At 42.9% G+C, this 15283-nt stretch overlaps 1 protein-coding gene across 15 annotated transcripts in view; it reads left to right on the plus strand.

The window, feature by feature from the left end:
• The window catches only part of PIAS2 (protein inhibitor of activated STAT 2), a 69262-nt gene that overhangs the window by 31275 nt on the left and 22704 nt on the right, over window positions 1–15283 (plus strand). For 4 of the 15 annotated variants that reach the window (XM_059725294.1, XM_059725298.1, XM_019495875.2 and 1 more), the window contains 8 exons: window positions 3613–3718; window positions 4657–4730; window positions 6548–6708; window positions 7353–7486; window positions 7895–8066; window positions 10367–10506; window positions 12593–12630; window positions 13439–14154. In XM_059725294.1, coding sequence (XP_059581277.1) covers window positions 3613–3718; window positions 4657–4730; window positions 6548–6708; window positions 7353–7486; window positions 7895–8066; window positions 10367–10506; window positions 12593–12630; window positions 13439–13624 — 1011 coding nt within the window. In that variant the 3' untranslated portion in view covers window positions 13625–14154. Of the gene's footprint in view, window positions 1–3612; window positions 3719–4656; window positions 4731–6547; window positions 6709–7352; window positions 7487–7894; window positions 8067–8585; window positions 8722–10152; window positions 10507–11012; window positions 11072–11287; window positions 11405–12592; window positions 12631–13130; window positions 13411–13438; window positions 14155–15283 lie in introns of those variants that run through there. The other 11 variants (XM_019495878.2, XM_059725295.1, XR_009461179.1 and 8 more) reach the window with 10 other exon arrangements.

Consider the following 15283-nt stretch of genomic DNA (forward strand, 5'->3'; position numbering starts at 1 on the left):
CACATTTGCCAGCATTTAAGGTCTACACTGACAACTTATAGACTGCAATTTTAAGCATGTGTTTAAGTGTTTTGCTGGCTGAGGCCCAGGCACATGCGAATTGCACCTTTAAAATATAACATGTTAATCGCACCATAAATAGTAAGTGCTACATGTGTGGCTGACTTACGGTACCATCGTGGCAAATCGGCTACAGAGATGTTCCACAAACCATGTGAACCATCTTTGTGGCTCCTACTTAAATGGAATAAAATGTGTAGCATGCCCCATGTGCTGACAGTCATTGGGATGGGGATCAGTATCGGGGCTGGGACAGCCCCTGTCCTGATGATGAAAATAGGCTTCTGAGGGAGCAGGTTGCAAGGTTCCCTGGGGGTGAGGAAGCAGAGGAGCTCCCTCTCCAAGTTGGCAACCCCTGTGCCAAGCAGTCTTTTCTTCCTTGATTTGTCCTGCAGGCCTTGCAGGGCAGGGTACTTTTTTTAAAATGCTGGGTCATGATGAGTCCTGGGGAGCAAGGCACTTTAGACATCCCAACCACGGGGACACCAGGATTAGGTAGCCTCTCCCCAACCTTGGTTGCCATGTACCAGGGATGCCTAAAAGCCAGCTGTGCTGGGTGATGCAGGCAGTGTGATAGAGATCTAATCCCCAGTCCCAACAAAGCACATAAGGCATAGCAGGAGGCCCAGTTGTTGGGATGAGGGATCCAATCCCATCACGCCATCAAGTGAACATCTGCCAGGCCCACGAAAGTCAGTATTCAGCACCTTCAAAAAGTGTCTTGATGCCTACCTTGCTGGGGTCATCTGACTCCAGCAGTCTTTCCTGCGCAAATGCAGAGGGGTTGGACCTGATGATCTTGTAAGGTCCCTTTCAGCCCCTTAACGTCTTGCAGGACTTGAGCCCTGGATATGTTGGCTGATTCAAGATCTCTGCTATAAAACTCAAAAACCCTTCTTAGCAGTGGTTTGTATTGTCAAAGAGCATCTCCTCCATGATCACAATTTTTCCTAATGCCTTTGTGCCATCAGTGATGAGGGGAAGAATGCAGTGAGCAGAACTAAATAAATAGGGACCTTTTGCAACTGCATACCTACAGGAGATAAGTGATGAGGGTCTGGTATTTCTTTTGAACTAGACACAAAAACAACTGTGTCTGAAATACTATTCTCATTTTTTTTTTTTTTTTTGTGCTCTTATCAGAAATATGCTGACAAATTGGGAGATGTTTGGAGGAGAGATCAGAAATTAGTTAAAGGCCTAAAGTGTGTAGTGTTTAGTTTTGAAGAAAAATTTAGAGGTACACACTGTTTAGCTTGGCTAAGTGAAAACTAAGTGAGGTAATATGCCACTGAATGTTGGCAGGACATGGATATGGAGGAAGGATTGATGCTTAGCTTAGGGAACCCTAAGTATGATGAGGAAATCTAGGCAGTTTGGATGGAGAAAAGTTAGACAGTACTATGAAAAAATATTGAGAACTTTTAGGTGGAGAAATCACTTTTTTTCATGTAAAATGGTGGAATCCAACTTGTGCATAGTGCCCAATTATTTTTTTTCACACTAGGATTGTATGGTACAGAGTACTTACTATGAATATACAGTATGTTGAAAACCATGCTGCACTTAATGAGTTTGCTACAGTGCATCTCAGTAAATAAATCATACCTAATAAGCTTTTCTAATGGGATTTGATGAAGGCAATATTGTCAGTGCATTATGAATGAGATTTCCTGAACTATCTGCCAGCAACAGTCATGATGACTGTATCAAACCAGTACACCAGACTGTAATTTGTCATTTATTTAAGATATGCTTTTGGTCTGCAAGGGCTGCCAGAACCTGGCTTCAAGGGGAGGCTTCCAAGGGAAGTGGTGCTCTCCCGTACCTTGGGGGTTTTGAAGAGGAGGCTAGACATGCACCTGGCTAGGGTCGTCTGACCCCAGCGCTCTTTCCTGCCCGTGGCAGGGGGTTGGACTCGATCTACTAAGGTCCCTTCCAACCCAGACATCTCTGAATTGTCTTGTATTGTCCTCCACTGGATTGGAAATGGAGTACACAACATAAATGGTCTCTTTAATGTCCATTTTACTACTAGCAAATAGTAACAGGAAGTCCCCTCCTGACCACCCTTTATCTCTACTGAAGGATGCTTTGAATATTAGTGTCATTTTGGGAGCCCTCTAAAAGGAAGTAGTTTATAGAAAATGCTATTACTTTCACCTATCCACCAATTGCTATATTTAGGAGAAGCGTGCTTTTGGACAGATCAATACAAGTTATGGCAATGTAAGGGTTTTTTGTTTGTTTGTTTTTAAGTTTCCTACTAAGAAGTTGAGATTTGCAGAACTTGAGATGATAGCCAAATTCCCCGTCTAGCAACATGATTTCAGTGGCTTTAAATGTTGCAGTGCCAGCATTTTTGGTGACCAGTGGGATTTTTTTGCCCAGCTTAAGCAGATTAGAAATTATTTGACAGTGTGATTTTTAATTTATTATAATAAGTGCAGTATAATTCCAGTAGTTTGTTTTAAATGGCCTAATACTCTTACGGTCCGAGCCCCCAAGGCCTGGAACAGGCTCCCTCCAGAGGTGGTGCAAGCACCTACTCCGGACTCTTTTAAGAAATGTTTGGATGCTTATCTTGCTGGGATCCTTTGACCCCAGCCGACTTCCTGCCCCTGGGGCAGGGGGCTTGGCCTTGATGATCTCCTGAGGTCCCTTCCGGCCCTAACGTCTATGAAATCTATGTATTGTAAAGTGTGTTGTTGCATTAAGTAAAAGCCGAACGTTTCATAGACTTCATAGATGTTAGGGCCAGAAGGGACCTCAGGAGATCATCAAGGCCAAGCCCCCTGCCCCAGGGGCAGGAAGTCGGCTGGGGTCAAAGGATCCCAGCAAGATAAGCATCCAAACATTTCTTAAAAGAGTCCGGAGTAGGTGCTTGCACCACCTCTGGAGGGAGCCTGTTCCAGGCCTTGGGGGTTCAGACAGTAAAGAAGTTTTTTCTTGTCCAACCTAAAACAGTCTTCTTGGAGGAGTTTGTGACTGTTGGTCCTTGTCATTCTTTGGGGTGCTCTGGAGAACAGACATTCCCCCAGATCCTGATGCACTTATAGGCAGCCACCAGGTCACCCCTGAGCCTGTGTTTTTTCTGGGCTGAAGAGTCCTATGGCTCTCAGCCTCTCTTCATAAGGCCTGTTCTCTTGCCCTCTGATCATGTGCATGGCTCTCCTCTGGACTCTCTCAAGCTTCTTGACATCCTTCCTGAGTTGTGGAGCCCAGAATTGGATGCAGTACTCCAGCTGCAGCCTCACCAAGGCCGAGTACAGCAGGAGGATGACATCCTGAGATTTACTTGAAGCATCTATGGATGCAAGCCAGAGTCTGGTTTGCTTTACCAGCTGCGACATCGCGTTGGTGGCTTATGTTCATCTTGTGGTCAGTCATGACCCCGAGTCTTTCGGCCTTGGTGCTAGTGAGTGTAGCACTGCCGAGCCTATAAGCATGCTGCGGGTTTGTTTGTTTTTTCCCCAAGGTGGAGTACCTTACATGTGTCAGTATTGAATGCCATCAGGTTGTTTCAGCTTGTCACTTTTCACCCTTTTGCAGAACTACTCTATGTCTGTATACCTTGTTCGTCAGCTTACATCAGCCATGCTGTTGCAGAGGTTAAAAATGAAAGGTATCAGAAACCCAGATCATTCCCGAGCGCTAAGTAAGTTTTATATGAATTTTTCTACTTTTTGGGGGGTGATAGGGCTTGGTTAGGTAGCTGTTTAGAAATGGTAAAAAGATTTGCAGCATTGAGTGGAAGCACTGGATCCCCAGAGTAATTTGCAGTGCTGTTACTTGGATATTTTGCATTGCCCAACTGCTGTGCTTCCATCCAGCCCACCTGGTTGCTGTTGAGATCTTTCCCAAAAATGTTAGTAGCTCCTTCGCTGTGGGGGCTCTCAGATGCAGCGTCCATTTGGGCTCTCCATGTGCATGGGATGTCTTCAGCCCTTTGTGTGTTAAAGAAAAGTTGCTTTTTGGAATTATTGTTTGACACAATTCTTCGGGGCAGCATGAGGTATTTGTTGTGCTTCTGCCCCCCGTGTCCCCCCCCTTGTATTTATTTAGGGTCTGCTCCTTAACCCATTGGCGTGGGTCAGTGGTAGAATTGTTGTCTGCCACACAAGAGACCCAGGTTCCGTTCCTAGACGAGTATATAACTACAACCATTGAGGCACTGAATGTCTGGGCTTGGTCTGGCCTTTGGCCTGTTTCAATGCTCTAAAGAGGGGATGGAAGGTCTGGGCAGCCTCCTCTCCTTACTCCTGCCTAGATGTACACATCTAAAGTCCTGGCGACCTCTCACATATCCAGAAGGATCAATGATTGTCTATTAGTATGCTCTTCAAATGAGTGCTACCTACTGTGGCTAGTCAGTGGAGCTGTTCCTGCTGGTAGTAAATACTTGGATTGCGAACATTTGCAGGATTGAGTTTTTAAATTAAGAAACTAGTACTCATTTGGTACCTGCTGCAAGCAGATCTTCACAATTTCTCACTTCAGATGGCGGCATGTGGAAAACTACACATACAAGCATCAGATAGTGTTTTAATAACGTAGGTGTCTGTGTATGACACTTTATTTTATTTTTTTTAATAGTTAAAGAAAAACTTACTGCAGATCCTGATAGTGAAATTGCCACAACCAGTCTGCGGGTATCTCTGATGTGTCCTGTAAGTAAAGTTGAAGGAATTATATATGCACAGTTTTTGTTTCTGAAGACTTATTTGTTTTTTTTGTGCAACTTTGAACTCTATGGTGCACATCATGAAAGGATCTATGTTGCGAATTATTTTAATGGCTTTTATTGTTTAGAGATTTAAAAGGCACTTACTGTGGATAAATACTAGCAACATTCAACAAGCTGGAGCATAAAAATGTGATGACCATCAAGTGCAGTATAAAATAATACTTGGCTCTTGTTCACCTGTGCGTCTCAAGCCCTTCCAAATGGAGGGTTAGTATTGTTTCATCCTCTCCTTTAGAGAGTGAAACTGACCTATTGAAAATCAAAATTTGCTTGCTTACAATCCTGAAGCAGGTAAATGGCAGATGTGTGATTTAAACATCTGGTGTCCTTGCCTATTATATACCATGCTGCCACGTCTTTTGTGAAGGTATCCAAACCCTGACTGCTTCTGGGACAAGCCAAAACAAAATGCCTTCGTGAGCCAAAGTTCTTGGGTTTGGTTTACACTTGGTTTTTGACTATGACAGTCACTTGCCTGGTCTGCCATCATGTGTAGGCAAAAGATGGGTACCATCAACATTGGCCAGAGGGAGCAAGCTTTGGGTAAAAGAATGAATGGACACGGATCTGACATCAACTCCAGAAACGTCTGAAAGTCTGTGGCAGAACACTAACCTTGGCGGATTGTTGGGTGGTTCTGGGATCGCACCAGGGCTTGAGTTGGGCCCTGGCTCCCTCTGCCCTGGCAAAAGTGTCTGATAAGCTGATAGTTGGCTGGCAAGGACTGTGCTGTGGCCAATTTAAGTCCTGATCCAGCCAAAAATCTGCTGATTGTCAGCTGACACTAGGAGCTCTGGCTTGGTAGGTCCCCAGAGACACCCAGTGCTCAAATTGTTGGGCACCTTTTTGCTGGTGCAGAGGGAGCCAGGATCACTGGTATGTAGGACTTGATTGGGATCTGATTCTCCGATCCCAAAACTGCATGTCCTGCCTTGCACGTGTGGCTTGGCAGGAGGCACAATTTTTGGGATCACAGATTGGGTTTCATCTTGCCATTTAACTGCAGCCTTGGTTTAAAAAGGAATAGAGATTCTTATTCCATTATCTGGATTAGCTGTTTGCTTTTGTGTCCCTCCAGGTGTTAACTGCCTCTACTTACTCTCTTTCTTCAGCAGCATCCTCTCCCTTGCCCCTTCCCTTCTATTTAAACTGTCTGCCACTCTGTTCCCAGCATCTGCTGAAATAGGTTGTTGCCTCTGACAGCTCATGACTCTTTGAACCAGGTAGGGCAGAGTGGCACCTTTAGAGATGTATCTTTTGCATGACTTGAGACTAACATGGCTAATAACTTACCTCTGCTCTGTAGTTCTGTTCACTCCTATAAAGTGAGTGTAACACCAGTCCAGAGCTGAGGCTTAGCTGGTCAGGATTCACCAAGTATTTTAAGATCCTTAACTAAGAGGTACAAAATAGAAATGATGATGGAAATAGTGTTCCCGTTATTTAATTAGGGAAAAGTGGGCCCAGCAGCAGGAAACTGACACCACTTTAAAAAATCTCTGCTGGGTTTTGACACCTGAATGATGATGACTCCACATGGGCAGCATGATCCCATTACCCTTTCTGTACACACATGCTATTGACTTGAGCATTACAAGACCTTTGTATTGGGCGCTTGCTTACCAGTAGGAGACCATTCTCACCATACTGATACGTGTTTGATCTCACTTATCTCTGAAAGACGGGAGCTTCCCTCCTGCCTTTTGGTTCTGATGCTCACTTCCAATGCATCTCCTGCAGCTGGGAAAGATGAGATTGACAATCCCATGTCGTGCTGTGACCTGCACACACCTGCAGTGTTTTGATGCTGCTCTTTATCTACAAATGAATGAGAAGAAACCCACCTGGATTTGTCCTGTTTGTGATAAAAAGGCAGCTTATGAGAGTCTGATATTAGATGGGTAAGTGTGTGTGTCTTTTGAAACTTTTAGTTTTTAACTAAATACAGCAGTTAAGGAAAACCTAACTAAAGCACAAAAACCTATGCTATCTTTTAACATTGAGACTTAAGATTTAGGTAATAAGTTTTGACCACCTGACTTCCAAATTATTTCCTTAAATATTCGTAGATACTAATCTAAGCGGACCTTCATAACAGAAATCATTGTTAGTAATTCCTTCATAAAGCGCACAGACTGTTTGCCTGAGCTCTGAAACATCATTTAGACTTGAGAGGGAAGGCAGTGCATCCTTTAGCACGTGAAAGAAAATTAGCAAGCTGTACTTTGAAACCATCTTTTCAAATCAGACCCTAAAATATTTTGAAAGTGCTTAATACAAAACTATGCTTTTTATCTCTAGTCCTCACTATTCCCCTTCAAGGTCCAGTTTTCTTTACAAAGGACTGCAGTTTTCTTTACAGACTTGAAATCCCTAGAGAATGAATTGGGACCTTAAACGTTATTAGAATGTTGCTGTAATACCCCGTGGTAGACTCGACTTCTCTCTCTAGCTTGTTTGATGCAGATCAAATTCCATCAGCTGCATCTTCTCACTTGGCTTGAGACTAAGAACAAAACTAAAGCAGCTTGTCTTTATTTTCCAGGCTCTTTATGGAAATACTTAATGAATGCTCTGATGTGGATGAGATTAAATTCCAAGAGGATGGTTCCTGGTGCCCTATGAGGCCTAAGAAGGAAGCTCTGAAAGTATCCAGTCCACCGTGCACCAAAATAGAAAGTATGTCTGTTAGAGTACTGAATGGCAAACAGATAAAAATAGCTGCTGTCATGTCTTAGACTCTTAGGATGCAGAAGTGCTAGGGTACTACTAACACCCAAACTAATTCTTTACCCATTTACATTTTAAATGGACACCTGCTTCTTTGAAAGAAAAAAGCCCACCATTTTGCATGATTGTTTTGGGAACTGGAACACAGAGCTGCTCTAGATGACTCAGGTTTCTGATTTTAATTTCTGTGATTCCTCATCTTTGATCTCGGAAAGCAGGGTCCCGATAACTACTCCCTATGTAGTAGTCAGGCAAGCCAGCGAAATTAAATTTTGAGGTGTTGCACATGCTGCAAATAGTAGCTGCTGATATCTGCAACTTTCTGAACAGCCATGCTTCTTATTTTTTGTCCTCCAGGTTCCAGTGTTGTCAGCAAACCATGTTCTGTGACCGTGGCCAATGAGACAAATAAGAAGAAAGTTGATGTTATTGACTTGACGATAGAAAGCTCTTCCGATGAAGAGGAAGATCCTCCTGCCAAAAGGAAGTGCATATTTATGTCTGAAACGCAAGGAAGCCCGACCAAAGGGTTTGTTAATTTTAAAGTTAGTTGTTATTCTGTAATGTCTCATATGAACTGAAATGTGGATGAAGCTGTAATCTCTTGTGAATGGCGTTCCAAACTTCACAGGAGAATTGTTAGGCCTTTTCTTGCTGAAGGCTGTATTAATACAGTATCTTTGTACAGGCGAAGTGTAATTAAATAGTTTTACGTCACAGACTTGCACTGACTGTTGCTCTGTTTCCAGGAATGACCTCCCAAGAAAAGGCAATTGATAAGCTGATGCAATAACAAGGGTTCTCCTCATGGTACAGGAGCTGAGGGACCATCCCGGTGCAAAATGCTAATGCATTCTTGCTAAACTAGCTTCTACTTAAGATTTGAAAATGTATGGCAAACTAGCAAGGGGGGGTGGGGAAGGGGTGCTGGTATCCCCTGCCTCCCCAAATCCTTTTCTGCTACCTCACTCTGCTGAAGTCCATTCTGCCAACCCTGGAAGGGAAGGGCTTTTACTATGTACAAACATCTAGATTTTTCCTTGCAAAGTTTGCAGACAACTGAACTTAAACAAGAATTCCCTGTCAGAAGAGGCCAAGAAATGCACCAAATATTCAGTAGAGTAACAGAAGAGAGATTGGGAGTTAAGGCTAGAGGAGGCAAGAAGTCATCTTGCTAGAAACAGGTGGGCCATATTTATCCCTGGTGGAATTGTACTGGCTAAGGTGGAATGACATAGAGCATGCATTTTGATCTGTTCTTGTTAGGCATTAGCAGAAGTCCGGCTTGCCCCAGATCAGATCTAGTTGGTCTCCTTTTATCCCGATTCAGAACTCCTAACTTCCAGCAACATGAACTAGCTTCTTTAGCAATGTCTCTTCCTCCTGCGTCCCTTCCATATCTACATGATTCAGCAGCTGTCTCCCATTACAGCTTTCCTCCAAAACCTTTCTCTGAGACTCCCTTGAGAGCCTGGGAAACCTCCAGTCTGCCAGCTAAACATAGAGGTGGTTTGCTAGGCTGACCGTTGTTAAAATTGGTTATTTGTTCCACCCGCGGACTACAGAGAGTTGGTGAATCCCAAAGCCTAACTACTTAAAACTGTTTCCTAAAATGTGAGTCATGGTGTAGTGGTTCATGTCTTAAAAAAAAAAAAAAAAAAGATATTGTCACCTCTATTCCCCAGATAACAACAACTACTACTACCTTTTTCCCTTCTTCAGTTGGTGGCAGTGCTAAGCAAGCCCTGCGGTCTCCACAGCCATTAAGATGTGGGGTTGCTCTTTGGCAAGTCTGTAGCTCAGATAATTTGTCTTAAACAATTCTCAAAAGTGACGCCCCCCCGCTTCCCAATGCCATCACTTGAACAGTGGAGGAATCTTATCAGCAGGCATCTTCTCACATTACTGATTCCAGCTGAAAAGAGTTGTAAACATCACTTTCACTAGAAAATAAGACTTAAGATGATAGCGGTGATTTCCCTTCCATAATGCCATAGCTGGTGCCACATGGCTCCTAGGATTCATGTCCGTTGTACGTTGTTAGGAGGCATTCCTCCTGCCCGCTTGCCGGGCACCAGAATATTAAATTTGTTGTGGTTTTTGAACAACAAATGCTAGTCTTTTGGGGCATGACTCTCTTTTTTTTTTTTTAGTGTAGTAATATATGTCCCAGGTATAAGTTTTGTGTAGAAGTTTTTGCCACCGACTTGAAGGGGCCAAAAGATCTTACTCAAATATTCAGGTGGATAGTTGGCCCAGTAGGTTACTGTACTTGTATTGCACCTCTGGAGAGCAGAATTTAACTCTGGCTTTAAGTTGCAAGTAAAAATGGGCTTGCTGTCAGATGCATATTGGTTATCTCTGCTCTAGTGAGAGCAAATAATGCAGATGATAACCACCTCTGATGCTAGAAGTAGAAGTCTGCATAGAAGAAGCAATATGTGGGGAAGCTTAATCATGTGCAAGCTTCCTGGCTTCAGCTTTCAGCCCGTAATTTCCAGAGTATTCTGTTAACTTTTACACACAAATATCCATTTCTTTCCTGGATGGTAGAGTGTTATAAATGACTCCAGCACTGTCCTTTGTTTTAATGCCAACTTGCTCTTATGTCACAGCTGCTGTTGAGAGACAAGATACGTTCATGTTATAATGAAGACTGTTATGAAAGAGGAGATTAGAGTGGAGTACTGTGTAGTGAGTAGCCACACTCTAGTTGTGTTGTAACGTAACATAGTGACCTTGTGAATGAGAGTGCACTGTGGTGCATAATTTTCTCTCCCATTAACTAACAGCCAGGTTGTTTGTAATTTCCCATGCTGTTTAAAACAGGGTTCTCATGTATCAACCATCTACTGTAAGAGTGCCCAGTGTGACAACGGTTGACCCTGCTGCTATTCCTCCATCATTAACAGACTACTCAGTACCATTCCACCACCCACCAATATCAAGTATTTCATCAGACTTGCCAGGTAGGTGATGGTTATTTTTAACCTTTTCTGGTAGTTTTATTAATTGGTGGGGCATCAGTATGAACAGATACAGTTTTGCCATGCGGACTCAGACTAAACTGAGCACTGCACTAAAGCCATTTTAAAATCGGAACAGCGCAGGAAAGTTTCTAGGCTGTGTGTCCAAGCTCAGATTCCGACTCGAGCTTCTGAAACGTTGAAGTTCAAATCGACCGCTGCAGTCTATGCAAGTTGGCTGGAAGAGGGTTCGCAATGAGATGAGCAAGTCATCTGATTTTTAACGTACTTCTGGAAAGTACAGCAGGAAGAGTGTGCATCTTAATTTGCAACCATACAGCAGCTAACTTTTGTGTGCTAAGCTAAGCCTATTGCTAGAGTAGGACAAACACCTTTTATTTTAATTTTGAGCTGGTTGAGGTTGGTCCTAGTGGTAATTTCTAGACTAGGAAAAAGGTTAAGGTGAGCTACAATGTGTAAGCTGACCTCTATCGCCTTTCTTTACCTAGACATACCCTAAATGCCTATGATGTAGTCTTCAACCCTGCTGCTAACTAGCAAACAAAAGGTGGGAACGCTGGTATTTTCTACCCTGGCTGTTAACAAAAAAAGCTGTTTGTGGGGACTCTGGGAACTCTTCTACCTACTGCATTGTATACAGAGCCTAGAAAAACAGTGGTTGACAGCAGGCTTCAAACCTGGATCAGTTTCTGTTGAACACCCCCATCCCCAAGCTGTCTTTCCCCCCTGTGACATCTGTGGCTTCTCCCCCTCTCTCTTTCAGCACCACCTTGATGATGGCAGTGGGGTACATCTCGTTCCCCTCATTTCACTGCTCTCTGGTTCCTTTATTGCTACTTTTAAGAAAAACCAATGTCTTTCTAGACTGGACAGTTCAGAGGTTAGTCATACCTTACCATGAACTGAAGCCTTATGGAGAGAATTGAGGAGGAGCTGGAGTTCTAGCACACTTATCCAAATGGATCCCTTATGTCCATAGGGGTCTCCTGCAAGTGTTTGCCAGAGGAAAGGGACCGCTACCCAGAACTGGCTGGAGGGCAAGGGTCAGTGGGAGAGATGGAGCGTGGGTTTTGCTGTTGCCCATTCCACTTGCCACTTCTTTCTGGTGAACTGAGAAAGGCAAGGCCAAGGTTTTCAGAACTGGAAGACTGAAGTCTCTCTAGTATCAGGCTGCTACACTTCAGTGCTTGAGCTCTTTCTGTCAAAATTATTGAGATGTAAAACAGTGGCCAAACTGCAGCTCCCAAGCTTTTTTTTTTTTTTCTTAAATAAAAGATTCCTTTTTCACTTTTTTTGATTTTCTTCAATTCCTGCTTATTATTTATTCTGGGAAGTCATTTGCTAACATCACTGTTGGAGCTGGAGCACTATGTGCTATGGTCTCTGGGGCATGTATATCATGAATGGTTTTTGTTTTTTGGTTGTTTTTTTTTCCCTGTCCAGCTCTCACCTGTGTCAAGATTGGTTTGTGGCTAGGAGCATTAGGAAGTTTCTATACCCCAGTGCAAAAGATGAGAGAGCTCCAAGAGCAGGGACTAAAGTTTATTGTTTGAACTGCTCACAGTGGCTTGTCCATTCTTTTCATTTGTCTAGACACAAAACGGGGATGACTTTTAGAAATGTGTCCTTGCTGGCTGTTGCTGGTAAAGGAAGAGAGTTGCTGCTTGCTTCTGGACTTGTGCATGTAGTTGCCTTGTCTCATTTGAGGATCTCTAATAGAGAACTCACTCCAAGTCCCATTTTGGCCAAGTCCGGTACAACATCCAGTGAAACTAGCGTTTTGGACCAATAGTTCCGTTTAAGCAACCACATTTAAATAAAATTATCCCAAAATTTCCAATGAACACCTCATCATCTCCCTTTCATTTAATGAAGCTCCACTTGTACTAGATAACTTCCCCCACCTCCCTTGCCCCTTTCATGTAGTTGGTTGAAATTAGTGTCACATTTATCCTGCACTAAGTGCTTTATAGCTAACGCATACTCTTTAAAATACTCTTTTTAAAGCTATACCAAAACGCTTAGCTCATGGAAGAGATGGGAATTAATTTTATTCTTATCTTTCTAGGTCTGGATTTTCTTTCACTAATTCCAGTCGATCCACAGGTATGTTTCTAGACTACATTGGCATTTCTTAAACTTTTTTAGTTCTTGTATTTCATGGTTGCTTGCTTAAAAATCAAGTCATCAGGACTAGCCAGGTGCATAGGAGGTGCCATACAACCAATCCCATCTCAGACCGTGCCTACTTGCATCTTTCTGAGAAAAATACAGAATGCTCCATGATGGGCAGTTATGAATACCCTGCTTGTAAGGGAGGATGCTTCCTAGTAGATCGCTTATGGCCCTTTTTCCCCCTTGCTCATAAGAACCTGCCCAAAATGTTCCCAACGCTTGCAGTAGAACCTGTTTGAACTGCTAGCAGTGCTGTATACTGTTACATGGCTACTCTGGCTGCATGCGAGTGGAAGAGAGTGAGCTTTGTCCATGCTGAATTTTGCAGTGTTTCTGGTGTCACAGAAGATGGAAGGTGCTGTGTGTATGTGAGGGGGCTGCAAGTTGTGGAGCAGACCTCCCACAAATGACAGATTTTTTTTTTTTTGTAGCAACACAAGACCTTTATTTCACACCTCCGTATTTCCCAATATAGTGCCAAATATCCAGCATCTTTAAGTGATATTTGAACCAGCCTGGCCCTCTCAAGTGAATGAGCAGGGTCTGCACTGTGATGTTGTTTATTTTTGGTTTGCTTGCATACTGGCTTGCAGACCTCCGATTCTTACTGTGCATCATGTGTTGTTGCAGTGAGGTTGTTGTAGCTTGCTTACTGTTTATAAGGGAAATGTATCTTCAGCGCATACGTTTCCCTTGTGCAGCTAGTCTCTTCCTTATCGGCATCATTGTTTGTTTCAAGCAGTACTGTGCTCCTATGTTTTTGGATAGTCTCACCTCAACATTAACAAGCAACACCCCTGGCAGCATCATCACCTCAACCAGCCACCACGAGAGCAGCACTCACGTTAGTTCTTCAAGCAGGAACGAGACCGGAGTCATAACTAGTAGTGGAAGCACAATTCCCGACATCATCTCGTTAGACTGAAACCCTGGGCAGCAAGAAACTGGAGAAGCAATAGCACAGAGCTGCTCACCATAACCGAGACACGCAACTTCAGCATCTCGGAAGTTATTTTGATATTTATTGAAAGACAGATGGATTCTGTTGCTTTCTAAAAGCGGAGATTAAATTAACTACAGTGACAGTAGGAACTGAAATGATTAGAATCTTTTTGTTTTTTCCCCCACTCGTAAGAGAGAAACTTGGAATAAAAAGAGACCCATTCAGAACAGGCCCGCTACGCTGTCCAGCTTGTTCTGGGGAAACGCTTGGTTTTGTTGCCAGATGGATTCCACAAGTGGTTTTGTATTTTTTGTTGTAATACACAGCAATAATGTAAAAAGAGAACTTTTTTTTTTTTTTTAAATAATGGCACTTAACCGCTCTAGGATGACAAGAGCATATATTTATCCCGGATACAAGAACAAGGTGCAGAAGTATGCATTGCCGAACTTTTAATCCTTCACTGGGGCCTGTAATAAACTTCATTTGAGAGAATGAAGCTTTGTGAAATAGCCATGACTTGTGTTTATATTTGTTTAGGTTGTTCCCTACCTCTTCCTCACCCTGGAAAATACTTCTGTGAATTGTTTGGTGGTTTGTTTTTTTTCTCCTGACTTCATGTTGTTTACTTAGGATTTTGTTTGCATTCATAAGCTGTGACTACTTCCTCTTCCTAGTGGATTTTTAGAGAAAAAGAAAACTATGCAAATCCTGCATCATCCACACATCTCTCTCTGTGCGTTGTCAGTTCATAGTGTAAAAGCATTACTATGCAGAACCTGGCTGTAGACCTTAATTTCTGGTTAGACCTCTTGTATCAGGTGAAACACAAGTGCTTGTTCAAACAACTAACTCCTTGTTTTCTTTCTATAACTACCTAACCAGAACAGATGGTCAAACTGAGCCGCAAGCCTTTCTGTGCAGCTCTTACAGTTGCCAAGAAACTACTTTAATTTTTTTATCTTTCTTTGTCCAGTGGAGGATCATTCTCGAGCCTGTATGTTGCCCAAGGTTGACTTTATTGGTGTGCTTAAATGACTAATGAGCCTTCCCTTTTTAGGGTTGCTGCATGGTTTCCCACACTGTGGGAAAGTAATTGTTGTCTGTCCATTGCTGTGTTGCTAGTTGTCCAGACTCCTGTAATTGCATCCTCAAATGATTGTAGGCACTTACTGTCCCTGCAAAACCAAAATATATATATATTTATATATGAGATCTAATTGTACATGCTCCCAGTAGTTTGGCTGGTCCATCTAAAGATTTTCTGATTAGATTTTAAATGAACCCTTTTCCATCCCCTCTCCCATAAGTTCGATGTTTCCCCTGTGCTGCTTCATTTGTGTAGCTGCCAGAAGTGTACACAGTATTCACACTGCTGCATGCAGATGTCATGAGACCAAGAAAGGAATGAGGAAGTGCTTTTGCTTCAGAACTGGAATCACGGCATTGCTGTATCTTCTGCATATCTTGACATGACTTCTTTGCCAAGTGTTATGCTTCACGAGTATCTGTATTTAAAATTCTTCAGGTAGCAACCAGTTTTCACTCGTCATTTAATCTTGTTAAGTTTTCTGCCTTTTTCCCCAACTTTCTCTTTTCCCTAAGTGGGGGAGATGCTTGCCTTCCACAGTTGTAGGCATA

Source organism: Alligator mississippiensis, chromosome 3, assembly GCF_030867095.1.
Source record: "Alligator mississippiensis isolate rAllMis1 chromosome 3, rAllMis1, whole genome shotgun sequence".
NCBI lineage: Eukaryota > Metazoa > Chordata > Crocodylia > Alligatoridae > Alligator > Alligator mississippiensis.